The sequence below is a fragment of the Nothoprocta perdicaria genome, unplaced genomic scaffold, assembly GCF_003342845.1.
Source record: "Nothoprocta perdicaria isolate Ctin4 unplaced genomic scaffold, notPer1 scaffold_2, whole genome shotgun sequence".
Taxonomy (NCBI): Eukaryota; Metazoa; Chordata; class Aves; order Tinamiformes; family Tinamidae; genus Nothoprocta; species Nothoprocta perdicaria.
Genome location: NW_020455204.1, coordinates 7,824,662 through 7,836,883, shown reverse-complemented (window position 1 = coordinate 7,836,883; position 12,222 = coordinate 7,824,662). Strand labels below are relative to the sequence as shown.

The window sequence follows — 12,222 nt, the reverse complement described above, 5'->3', positions numbered from 1 at the left end:
AACAAAAAGCCTGAGGCCTCCTGAACTCTGGGCTTGAAGAGCAAGCTATCTGCAAGAGGAAACCTGGGGCACAAGCAGAGCCACGGAAGGTTTTGTGCCCAAATAATTATAAAGGAGCACCTGCTTTTGACGTCATCAGCAAACCCCGTGCTTTAATTACAGGAGCAATTAACTTGGCGGGAGTGCCCTACAGTGCTCTCCGGGATCAGGACTGGATTTGCAAACCTGGGTCTGAACAGTCCTCCTGTGGAATGCATAAATCACAACTCTGAAATTTGGATTCCAATGGAAAGGAATAGCCTGCTGCTTTCCGCTGAGCAAATGAAAAGGCTTTGTCTTATGTGAGAAGAGAATTTAAAGCTGCTCTTTTTATCACTTCTATTCATCACGGCAGAACAGCATCTCCTCTAATAAACCTGGAGAGGGCTTTGGAATCACTCTGTGCATCTCGTACTTAATTGCTGTTTAACTCCTCTCCATTACACTGTAAGTGTCTCTCCAAACTTTGACACACCAACTTAACGAAGGTCCAGGGAGGCACCGTAGACTAATAAGTCCCCTGCTGTTGCACAGAACGATAACCAGAATGCAGGTTTCTCAGTGTCAGTAGGGTTTCTGCCTCAGGCTTCAATGGCAACAGGGAATTTTAAATGGATTTAAGAGGAAGAAAGTAGGATATTTAAGATTTTTCCAAGAAGCCACTTGCAGCTGTTACTTAAAATATACCCAAGAAGCAAACTGCTGTTCAAGTTGCTATAGATTCCCYGAGCTTTTCTGAGCCTAACTGGACTTGATACAAATGTAGTGGTGGGTGGATCCATTTTTAAAAAGCTCTGTGGCAAAATCTTTGTGAAATCTGAATAGCGTGTGGGGAAATTGCAGAAAGTATTCCATTTGCTTTATTAAACATGGGGTTTAGTTCATGCCCATTTAACACAGCAGATCTCCAGATTCAGCAATTAAAATACTGTATTTAAAGGTATGGAACCATCAGGAGACCACTGCTTTGCATTTTCAATTTTAAAGTGATACACAGTTATTCATCTCCAGATATGCCTTCTTCTTCATTTAGCCTTGCATGATTCAAATATTAAACAAGTGGAAAGTTACCAGAGCTTTGAAAGAAAAGGAAAAAAAAAAAAACAGCCTTGGTAGCTGGTAGCTTTGATATTCTACTTTGGTTTGCAGGCTTCATTTCTTTTGTGTTGTAAGCCTGGTTTTACAGCAGTGACTTCTAGCCTTTGAATGACAACCTCTGACACACACACAAAGGAAAAAAAAATATGGTGCAACTGTTCTTCTTGCCCCAAAGCCTTGACCCTGCAGGGAACCAAAGCTCCAGGTGAAGCAGAAAGGTCAAGTTTCATTTAATTTCTGTACAGCACTGAGCTTCCCTGAAAGCTCCTTGCAATGGGAGCCTGCACGGGGATGGCAACAGACCATGAGAGCCCAGGCACAGGAGTGAAGATGGCAGGAAAGATCATTTACTGTATCGGATCAACTGCAAGAGCATTGATGTAATGGGAGCTGAGGCAGGACGTGGCCAGGACACAACTGCTTCAATGCAACCTTCAACCAAGGCAATGTGGTTGGACAGCACCACATTTTGCTACTACTGCAACTGGGGTAGAGCAAGTGAGGAGGCCACAGATGGCAGAGAAATGTTTCCTAGGAAAATGGAGCATCAACTTGGCAAGCTAAGGGCAAGGCACTGTCACCAGCCCAGCAAGCTGCAGCCACCCGTTCTTTGCCTGGTTCCACCACAAAGCATGTGGTGCAACCAAGTAAATCATCTCATGGCCACACTGCTGACTGTGCTCCTTCCAGTCTTTGCTGGCCCCCAGARCATGAAGCTCCTAAAACTCAGCCAAGTTGGTCATGCTTCGTTATTACAGAAGAGGCCCAAGCACAAGTGCTGGCYGGAGTGTAAAATGGGGACGTCCTCAGAGAGGTCACTGCAGGGTGACTCTCTGCCACTGATGGCCTTTGAGTGACAAATGAGGGGGTCAATGTGGGCCACAAGGCACCAGTTTTATCAGAAGAAAACTACTTGTCTGATAAATCGGGCACAAAGTTAACATGACAGGGCCAATTCTCCTCGTCATTCCCAATTGCYCTGGCAGTTTCATGTACAGGGCAGCTATAACCCTTGGGGCAGGCAGCACGGACGCCGCGGGACTCACCCAGCACAGCCGAATTGCCATCACCCAGCGGGAACCTCTGGTAGCGGGGAACGTTAAAGGGGGGCAACAGGTAGAACTTCCTCTCCAGCAGTGGCTCCAGGCGGGAGGCAGAAGGGTCTGCGGGGTGGAAGAGGTTATAGACTTGCTGGCAGGCCGGTCTCAGCTGAAAGACTGAAGAGGGGGGGAGAAAGAAAAAGAAAAACGGAGATTTTCAAGATTTTCAGGTATCCCAGGGTGATGTCATAGATTATCAGAAATGTTTCTGTGATAGCGGCATTAAAATAAATAACTAAAGCACTAAAGATTAATTACTCTCCTCCGATTCTAGTTTAATCAACTGAACCACTTTATGGGTACAATATTTAGTGAGCAGTTTTTGGAATCTTTGTTCGTGTTTGGAAGCAAATCACAAACAGACTGCCTGATCAGCACTGGCTGGARGAGCCAGTGCTCTGCTTCCTTATGGTGCAATATAGATTCTATATGCATACTTGGCTTTACCTGCAGTTACAGTTTGTCTCATCGAATTATTGTGTTTGCAGCAGGAGGTGCTTCAAGCCCCTGCTTGGAGAGCACAGCGGGTTACGTCAGGACTTACTGTCAAGAGCTGGGATGACAGTTTTTCGCAGTGCAAGAACCAGCCCCAGGGGAGATCCAAAGAGGAAGAAGTCCGTGATCTCAAACTCAAACTTCCCAATATTTCCTCCATCCAACATCGTGGAGCTGCTGGATCGCCTGGACCCYGGGTCGTTCCTGAGAACGCTAGAATGTAAACTGGGACAAAAGCAGCACAGAAAGTCAGAACTGGGTTCAGGATGCTTTTCTCTTTATCGAAGGCTGGCTAAGTGACTGACAGTGAAGAGAATTTCTATCACTTTTGCAAAGGAACTGTGCCAATCAACCCGCCATGCCTCTGCACTGCAGTTTCACTAGCCAGCAAACTGTCCCTCCAATTCATTGGCATAATTTAGACCATAAAAATTTAAGCTCCATGTGGGCTCATTGACACACTCCTCCTAGCTCCTCAAAGTGTTTTTTGGAGGAGTCAAAACGTGGGTTGCTGGTAGTGTAACAGCCATTTGCAAGCTAAAGAAAAAGTCCCCCAGCAAACCAAAATTACTACAATATCAGGAGAAAGAGAGCAGCTTTGCAGTGATTCATTTAATTGCACATATCACTGTTATSCTCTCTGCTTGTCAGTATTTGAGTTCCTTTCATCACCTTTTTCTCAAATGTTATGGAAAGCTGTCCTTACCCATTTCTTCCCCATGGAAGTAATTGGACAAATGTTACTGGATTAAAAAAGAAAATAAAAGAAAATGGAAAGGAAAAAGAAAGATCAAAATTGGCAAGAGAGTTTCCCAGATCCTTGTGCACCCTGCAGTTTCCGTGAACGTACAAATGCACAGGCAGGACAATTTGGGGCAACGGCCTCTGTGACCACCTGGTAAATCATGGAATAATGTCACACACGCAGGAGGCTCCCACGTCTCCTTTGCCCACGAGGCCACAGGAGCCAGGCCATTACCATTCCAACTACCTCTCAATCAGCCCAGCACACGCAGGTCATTGTAATTAAAATAATAATAATGATACAAAACATCCCTAGCTTTTCTCCTGTTTTGGCAAATCAAGGATTACCCCGGAGAGAACACCTCTGCTGCTGCCACTGCCATGGGATGCTAAGGATGCTATTCACGCTGCACTATCCTATACTCTGCCAATGCTCGCAGAAATTATTCCCTTTGGTTACCCACCACCAGGAAATAACAAGCTTCCTTATGCCAGACATACGTATCACAAAGGAAAAACGGCAGAGTCAGAAGCGAGGGGAATGGAAAGCCAAGGAGGCTCCCCTTGGCGTGACAGGACCCAGTCTCCCCGAGACCATCCTGCCCAGACGTGCAGCTCTGGAGTGCATTGAAACACAAGGCACTTCCAGCAAAAGTTGGATGGGGTTTAGCTGTCAAGCCTGCAAGGAATGTGCAGGGAATACAAAGCTGTTTGGCTCTGCAGACGGCAGCCAGCGCAGCTCAACTCCAACGAGCACAAACCGACACGGCCTCTGGAAGGCTGATGGGGCCGGCAGGATGGTCGCATGGGCTTTGAGCACTCTGGCCTTCCTCCTGGGGTCTTCCTCGTTGGGGAGCAGTGGAGAACAAGGAGGCTTCTCCTGCGACGCCGTTTGGACAGCTTAGCCCGTTTTGCTGGGCACTTGATAGTCTTTTTAGCAATCAAAAGAAATGGGAACCAAGGGGGAACTTTGAATCCGTCATGCTCCAAGCAACCTGCAGTGCTCTGCTCTGCCTTTAAAAAGCAGCAGATGTACTGTGTGCATTAATTAAACACAAGCTTATGGATTTCAGAAGCAAATCAACTCGTTTACAATAATACAAGTACAGCACAGCCAGAAATAATGGACTTGTGCAGAAGGACTGAATTTAAAAATAAATGTGTGATTGTAATCTCCAGATGCTGCTCTGGCTTGCTGGGCCTTATCCCTGAGAAGCGGGTAGGGCTGATACATGAATAAAAATGAGTAGCTTTGGCACAAGTCAAAAGCTGCAGTAGGCCTGGGCGGAAAGGCCTGCACGTGCCAAGCTGCCATTTTCTGTGCCCGTWAGGGAAACCTGGCTCTGTTGTGCCCGTCTCTTGGCGTGAAGCCGTGCCACAACAGGGCTTGGTTTGCAAACGGGAGAGCGCGGATTGCTCCGGGATGCAGCCCGACGGGATGCTCTGCTGACGACTGCACAGGCAGCAGCGACGGCTGCAAGCGCTGGGCACAGGGCCTGACCTGCCGGAGGGGACAGGCTGTAGCCCTGCAGCGGGACTGACGGGATGGACACCCGGAGCGCTCCTGCAGCACAAAGCCTGTCCTTCCTGCAGGGCATCCTGCTCTACAGCCATGGGCAAAGACTCATTTCTCACCTGTAGTCTACAGATACATTAAAGAAAGAAGATCTATAACCCCCAAAGGAGTAAAGGCAAGGCCACCCAGCAGGGCACTGAGCAGCGCTCGCCAGGCTCCCTCCAAGTGCTTCCTGTTGGGAGCAGGAACATTCCTTGGGATGTGGAGCATCCCAAGGTACTCAGGAAAAAAGCAGCCACTTCAGTGCAACGGGATGAAGGGCATTTCTGTCTGCTGCAGTACGGGTGCTGTAGAGCAGCGGGTTTCTCTCACTGCCACTGAGCAAGGCAGTGCTCTGAGAACATTTTTTTTCCATATGCACAAAAATCGCTACCCCTCTAATCTCACTCCACATTTTGCTTGCCATAGGATGACAAAGTAACATTTGAGATCCCAAGTTACATCCCTCTTATCCCCAGAATACTGGTGACTCTGCTCCTTTGAAATCGTACCTTGAAAGAAAGGCCTGATGCTGCTTTATTGTGTCCAGCTCGTAGGTTGATGAATCACTCCTCTTGCGTGGCAGCTGCTTCTTTGGATCTTCTCCGTTGCTACGAGGAATATCAATGTTGCTTCTGCTGAGGTGTCTGCTGCCTTCCAGATTAGAGCCACTGGAACAATAGCTATTGTTCACTGTTATTCCAGGAGACAGGAGATCGGTATCCTGAGGTTTGAAATATATGGATTTATTCCTCTTGCAGCTGAGTCAGGAATAGAGCCACCTTGCAGCTTCCTCCTTCCAATAACTTGCTTCCCATTTGTCTCAAGATCCAGCTGAGAGCTACGCTGTACCTCAGATTAGATGCTTCCCAATGGTGTGTGCACACCCACAAAGTGATCTACAGAACTCATCTCACAGATGAGCCACAGTGCAAAGGACACCCCAGCAATTCAAATCCCTTCCCCTACCAACCCGTTAGCCTGAGATGTCAGGCAACGAAGCACCCCAGTTCACAGCAAAGCTCGCCCAAGTCCAAACCCTAAGACACACATGCTGGCCCCAGTCAGAGAGGCTTTGCCCTTTCATACAAAGATCCTTACTCTTGTTGGGATCCTTACTCTTGTTGGGATCCTGATCCCAACAAAATCAGGGTTGGGGGCCGCTGCAGCTGGCTGAGCAGATCCCTGTAGGTCTTCACTTCTTACCTGGACGCTCACCACGCTTCCTCGCCGGCTGCTGTCCTGGCTCTCGGACACGGTCTGATTGCTGTAGCACAAGGCATCAAATCCCAGAATGCCTCCGACACAGTCCCCTACCAAGCAAACCTGGAAGAGGCAACACAAGCAGGGGAGGAGGAAGAACAGCCCCCCTGGGTTCAGATCGGAGATGGCAACCAAAGGAGTGCTGGTTATACCTAGGAAAGGTGGGGCAACGGGCTGCCTCGCTTTTATCAGCAGAACTGCTCCATCAGTGAACACACGCTCATCCCCTGCAGACTCTCGTTAGCAAACACAGCTAATGTGACCTCTCCTAGCTGTCCCCATCAGCTGAATGGAGAGGAGTAACAGCAACATGGAGCTACGGTCTATGGCCCTAACCCAGGTCCCGAAACACAGGCTRGATTCCTTCCTTGCCAACCTTCTGTATGACCTGAAGAAAGCTCCCCTGCTGCTTCTGCTCTGTGTTTCTGTGGGGAGAAGATAACCCTGTCCTGCCTCCCAGGGTACTCAGCATACTGGCCCAATGAAGTGCTGACACCCCTGAGTACCAACTGGCTGTTTAAGGAGTTGGGGACTCCAGAGCAAACCCTGGATGGGGAAATCACACCAGAGCAGTGCACGTGCACAGCCAGTCTGATCTCTCAAACCATGCTGGGCTAGAGCCACTCTGCTCACAGAGGTGTCGTGTWTTGGGGGCCCAGCAGCTGTGCTGTGTCAAAAAGCAGCCCATTTCTGCAACAGCTCCAGCACTAGCTGCTGGAGGCCCTTCAAAGACAGGAATGCTTAAACAGCCTTGGTTTGCCATGGGAATAGAGATCCCATGTAGCAACAGTGGTAGCGCTCCGAACCTGGAAAGGTRTGTCGTGCTGAAAACTGATCAGCTTCACAGCTTTGTAGATTCATTTCTGAACACAAGCTCGGGCTTTGCTCTGAATCCCAAAGGTTCGACACAGAGCCTAAGCAATAATCTCTCTCTCGGAAAGAAAAGGAAACTCGACACTTCCTTACTGCAGCCAACACTGTCGCGTTTCCATCCCTTCTAAGAGATTAATGAAAGAAGAGCTTCAGAAGGAAATTGCTTCACTTGCTCTTGCTTTCATTGTGGCTGAGAGCCGCCTGTGGCTCACCTGGCCGCTGAAGGAGGTGCCCTCCGGGGAGCGGATGAACTCGCTGTAGGCCTGGTTGGCTCTGACGATGACGGTGGCCACGGCCTCCTGGTACTGCGGGGAGGARGTTGCTAGCAAGGGGAGCGCGGCGAGCGGGATGTGGTCCTGGCTGTTGGACAGGCAGCCCTCGTCGTAGCTGTATGGGCTGAGGCTGCACAGGGCAAGAGAGATTGCAAAGACTGAGCCCAACGTGCAGGGAGATGGAAGCCATTTGCAGGCAGCATGGTCAGTTAAAAATGGATCAGCATGGATCGTTAAAATTAGCCTCAAGATAGAAAGGCCATTTATTCCACTGTGAATGGGCAAGAGCTTAATAAATCTTTCCCTCCTATCAATCATAAGTCTTCAAGAACAACATACTTACATCGGTAGAACACCCTTAGACAAGAAATTAAAGCCTTAGTATATATTGGATTAATTAGAATAAATCAATCACAGAAGTCTTGCTGCATGATTACTGTATTCACTACAGCTAAGTATGAAATTGAGATTGAATGCCTCACTAATTTATTAGTGGGTGCATTGGCAAAGCGTAGTCATGGCTCCCAGTATGACATGCAGAACATCTCATGGATAGGAAGAACAGCAAAATTTTACATGTGTCTCTGCAATAAGGTGGTGGCAACTTACCTGGACACCAGCGAAAAGGCTTCAGAGCAGATGGCTGGGCAAGGGACTAGCTTGATGGCGATGTGTCCAAGAGCAGCTGGGTAATGTACCCTCATCACYGTGTCAAACACGGTCGTGATGGTGTTGACATCCCCTTGTTTAGAGCTCTGGTCACCACTTCCTGAGTCCAGGATGTTGCCTCCATGCAGGACCAGGAGGAGGACATGGATTTTACTTGGCTGCATTAACGGCTGCACTGATTCATCCTAAGTAGGAGGGAAACACAGAGTAATCACACCCAGGTAAAACATGGTAGCAGTAAAGAGGTTGCTCGTGCATGTTAGGTTGGGAAACGAAGAACTGAAAATCAGGCAACACGTTCTGTTGGGTTTCTGTGCTCAGCTGCAGCAGCCAACAGTCAACCACATATTTAGCCAAGCCAACAAACATGAGCAGATAGGTCAGCAAGTGATAAGTTACTGGGGAAGAAATTGTAGGAGGATGTCAGTCATTGCCTCTGCTYGACTAACTGAGAAGTTATAAATAAGTTTAAGGCTTCAGATTTACTTAAAACCTTACAGAGCAGGAACTGGAAGAGAAAAACCTTCAAGTCCCCTCTCATCCAAGGAATGGCAAACATCTGGTTGGAGGGCTGGTGAAAGAAGGCGGCAATGGCTGTCCAGATCCTTTGCTCAGCACATTAAATAAGAAGCCTTCATAAGGCCAGTCAACTGCACACCCGCTTTCTAYAGTGTCCAAAAATGGGTGAAATAATCCCTAAAAACCAGCCCTGAAATATGAGGTGCACCTCGGAGCGGGCCACCGTGCTTACCTCAATRATGCTGAGGCGCTCCACGCTGGAGGCCACGTGGTACTCCGCTGAYGGCTCGCGATACAGGTCGCCTGCAAGCACACAGGGTTGAAACGTCAGCGTGCGAGCTCCAAAGACCGTCTTTCACAGCAGCTTTGCTTGTGCCAGTGCCTCCCAGCCCCAGATCTTCTGAATTATTCCCCTAGAATTGCCCTCTGCTCCCCTCCCGCTTGGACAGCCCAGGCAATGCAGGCTTGCTTKTGCTCAGCATTTCTCATCACCTTAACAAGAGGAGGGCAACTGCCTCTCTGCATGTTCACTTTATAGAAGTGGGGATACTGGGTCACTGCAACAGTGGGATATTGGTGCCCAAGTGTCAGAAACGTTGGGTTTATGGAGAAAATAAAAGGCAYTGGGCAAGCTGTGCTGCACAAGCAGAGGTCTGATGTGACGCTCAGCCTGCTCCGACACGGAGCTACGTGGCTGCCGAGAGCTAAAGTGTCATTTTCCAGCGTGTGGCTACATGGAACACGCTCAGGTCAACGAGGCAGCTTCCTTTCCAGCTTGCATAAAGGGGAGCAGAAAATAAAACCGAGGCGGGTACGGGGGAGAACAAAGCAAGGAGCAAGAGGAAAAGAGGAGCTGCGAGAAATGCAAGTAATTCAAGACAGAGCTGGAATATTTCATTATTGGAGCAGAGAATCCTGTTTGTCACACAAAAGAGCCAAACCAAAGTGGAAAATAAAGAGAGCTTCCTCTTCCCAGGTCCCACCGGGCAGCTTGTTCTGCAGCACTGGACAGATATYTTTATGCTCTGTCTCAGCTTTTCCTTTTGTGGGATGAAGATAAYAAGTTTTACCTTTTTCTGAATGTGGCTGTAACAATGACATGGAAAGACTGTAAGATGCCACATGCAGTTCTTTTAAAAAAATAAAAAAAAATAAAAAATTTACCCTGGACATCATCGCATTCAGGGGTTTCAATTTTATCCATCAGATCATTGGAACTCCATTTGGTTATTTCTTTCGGGAACATTTCCTCATTGTCAGACAAGTCCTCTTTAAAAAACAGATTATTGTTTTTTGGTTTTTTTTTTTTAGAATCACACACATACAAATACGTACACAGACAAGAGCACAGAACAGCATTAGAAATAAAAGTAAGACCTCATAATTCTCTGTAATCTTATTACGACTTAAGTCAGCCAAGTGTTTATAAAGCACGATAGCATGGCTTTTGCCACAGAGAAAAATCTAAGTTCATTTAAAGAATGCAAATCAACATGTTGTTAACAAACAAAATCCTAGTACGTGGGAGAAAATAAAGCCAAAAGCGGGGATTTTTCTGCTCCCGTTTCGGGGGGACGCTGGCGGTTTGGCTTGCCTGCCTGCTGCGCGACCTCGTAGCCCTGCTCCGTGGTGCTGCTGCCRGAGATGGAGGAAGTCTTGGCAAGGATCACCAGATTAGCAGGACCACTACCCAACAAAGCAGGAGGAGGGGAGGAAACGGGAACTCTCCGGGCTATCTTTGGCCCCATTTCCTTTGGAGATGAGGGCTGCTCGCTCAGAGGGCTGCTCTCGTTTCCTGCCTGCCCCAACAGCACCGGGATCTGCCACCYAGCACGCTCACAGGGAACAAAGGAGCCCAAAATCATGTTCCAGGAAGACTGAGGAAAAGGAGGAGATGCCCCTGTGGTTTCTAACTTGGTTATCAGAGGCATCCAGGCTCTCCCAAGGGCTGAGAAGGGGCCCAAAGGATGCAGGAGCCAAGTGGCGCTTCAGCCACTGGGCTGGGCATGGACCAAGCACCAGCACCCGGCAGCCCATGACCGCCCCGCGCCCATAAATACTTAACCAGGACACCCGGGTGCTGGGTGTCCCTGTCAAGCCCACGGGAATCCAAATCAGGGCAAGTGGAGCCTTGGAMGAGCACCTGCTGTTTGGGCTGCTGGGTTTTAATTTCACAATGCCTCTTTCGTTAGGGAGGTTAATCGTTTTCTGATTAATTTATTGTTCTGTGCCTAGTATTTCTTACCCTGAAAATGTAGTGTTTGGTAAATTTAATAAAGAGTTATAAGCATCATRATAACAGCAATTTCAGATGTCTTGGAGATCGAAAAGCTGTAATCTTCAGAGGCATGGACCAGGATTCCCTCTTTCTGGTGCTGTACAGTTACTAATAACATAATCAGTTGGAAGAATCCTGGCATCAGTGACAGAAAGACTCTGAAATGCGTTATTCTTTGCAGCAAACCTGAGCCATAGCTCAAAAGCCTCTACGTACAGAGGACTGCACAGAGCCGAGCAAAGACAGTTTATTTTTAGGACCTTCTATTAACACTTTGACCATAAAGGACAGCACCTGGAGAGCACGGTGTCAATGTGCCGCTCCATTCTTTAATTATATGTAAAAAAACATGAGCAAATTCTCCTCTCTCTGCAGAAGGGAGCGTGGAGAGACGTGTTCAGAGCGAGGCGAAAGCACCGGCGTGCATGACTCCAGCAACTTCACCTAAATATTAAACTTATTTCCCTGAGAGGTTTAATTATAGCCCTTCTTGCTGCACAAACGATGGCTGCTGGGGACACCGCTCCTGCTATTAGGATTTATTACAGTTAGAGTCTGTCAGCATCTCTCCCCGAGCGATGCAGGGCCCGTCCCAGGGCCATCCGTGCCAAGCGGCACACGGCAGCGCTTCCACTCCCATRCCCAAATCCTCTCCCATTAGGCAGATTTTCCAAGCACGGCTGTGTGGATTGCAGAGCACAATCTGTACACAGAGAGACACATTCTGTGCTTGCAGAAGCAGAGCTGCCTTTTTTTATTATTATTATTTTACCAGCAAGCTCCTTGGAGCATTGCAGGAGAGCTGCAGGCACCCAGGCGGGCACAAGGCTCAGTCTGGTTACCTCCCCTCTCCTAAGAGCCCCTTGGGAGCTCTCCAGGGATTCCCCAGGGACCTGGATCCCAATGGGCAACGTCTCCAGCTCTACTTTTGTTACCGACTAGTTAAAAAGGCAGGACAGAGGGTGGATAGCAATGAAGCCATTGCAATGACTCACTCCTCTTTTCTCAGATGTATACTGCTACAATAAATCCCCTACGGCCAGGTTTTGYGGATGCTACCTAAGTTGATAAGCAGAGACACTTACAGCAAGTCGGCCCTTCTCTTTCCGGGCAAGAGCCACATTTATCACCTCGACTTGCACACAGCACTTRCTCCAGCATTGTGCAAGTCACTACCCTACAGCAGCATTCCCCCGGCTTGCTCTCACTCCCCGGGAATTTGGGATGTGCGCCTGGACACTTGGCACGAGCACCAGCCTCCTGGAACGCAAAACTACCAATTTCTTGAGCCTGAGCTGCAGTTCAGYCGACTATCAG

General features: G+C 48.4%; 1 protein-coding gene across 1 annotated transcript in view; it reads right to left on the bottom strand.

Moving 5' to 3' along the window:
* The window catches only part of PITPNM2 (phosphatidylinositol transfer protein membrane associated 2), a 90,291-nt gene that overhangs the window by 12,410 nt on the left and 65,659 nt on the right, over window positions 1-12,222 (bottom strand). Inside the window, exons 9-16 of the mRNA XM_026037602.1 lie at window positions 9,792-9,896; window positions 8,860-8,930; window positions 8,049-8,293; window positions 7,380-7,569; window positions 6,238-6,357; window positions 5,544-5,755; window positions 2,782-2,957; window positions 2,184-2,354 (exon numbers count right to left, since the gene is read on the bottom strand). Coding sequence (XP_025893387.1) covers window positions 2,184-2,354; window positions 2,782-2,957; window positions 5,544-5,755; window positions 6,238-6,357; window positions 7,380-7,569; window positions 8,049-8,293; window positions 8,860-8,930; window positions 9,792-9,896 — 1,290 coding nt within the window. The remainder of the gene's footprint in view (window positions 1-2,183; window positions 2,355-2,781; window positions 2,958-5,543; window positions 5,756-6,237; window positions 6,358-7,379; window positions 7,570-8,048; window positions 8,294-8,859; window positions 8,931-9,791; window positions 9,897-12,222) is intronic.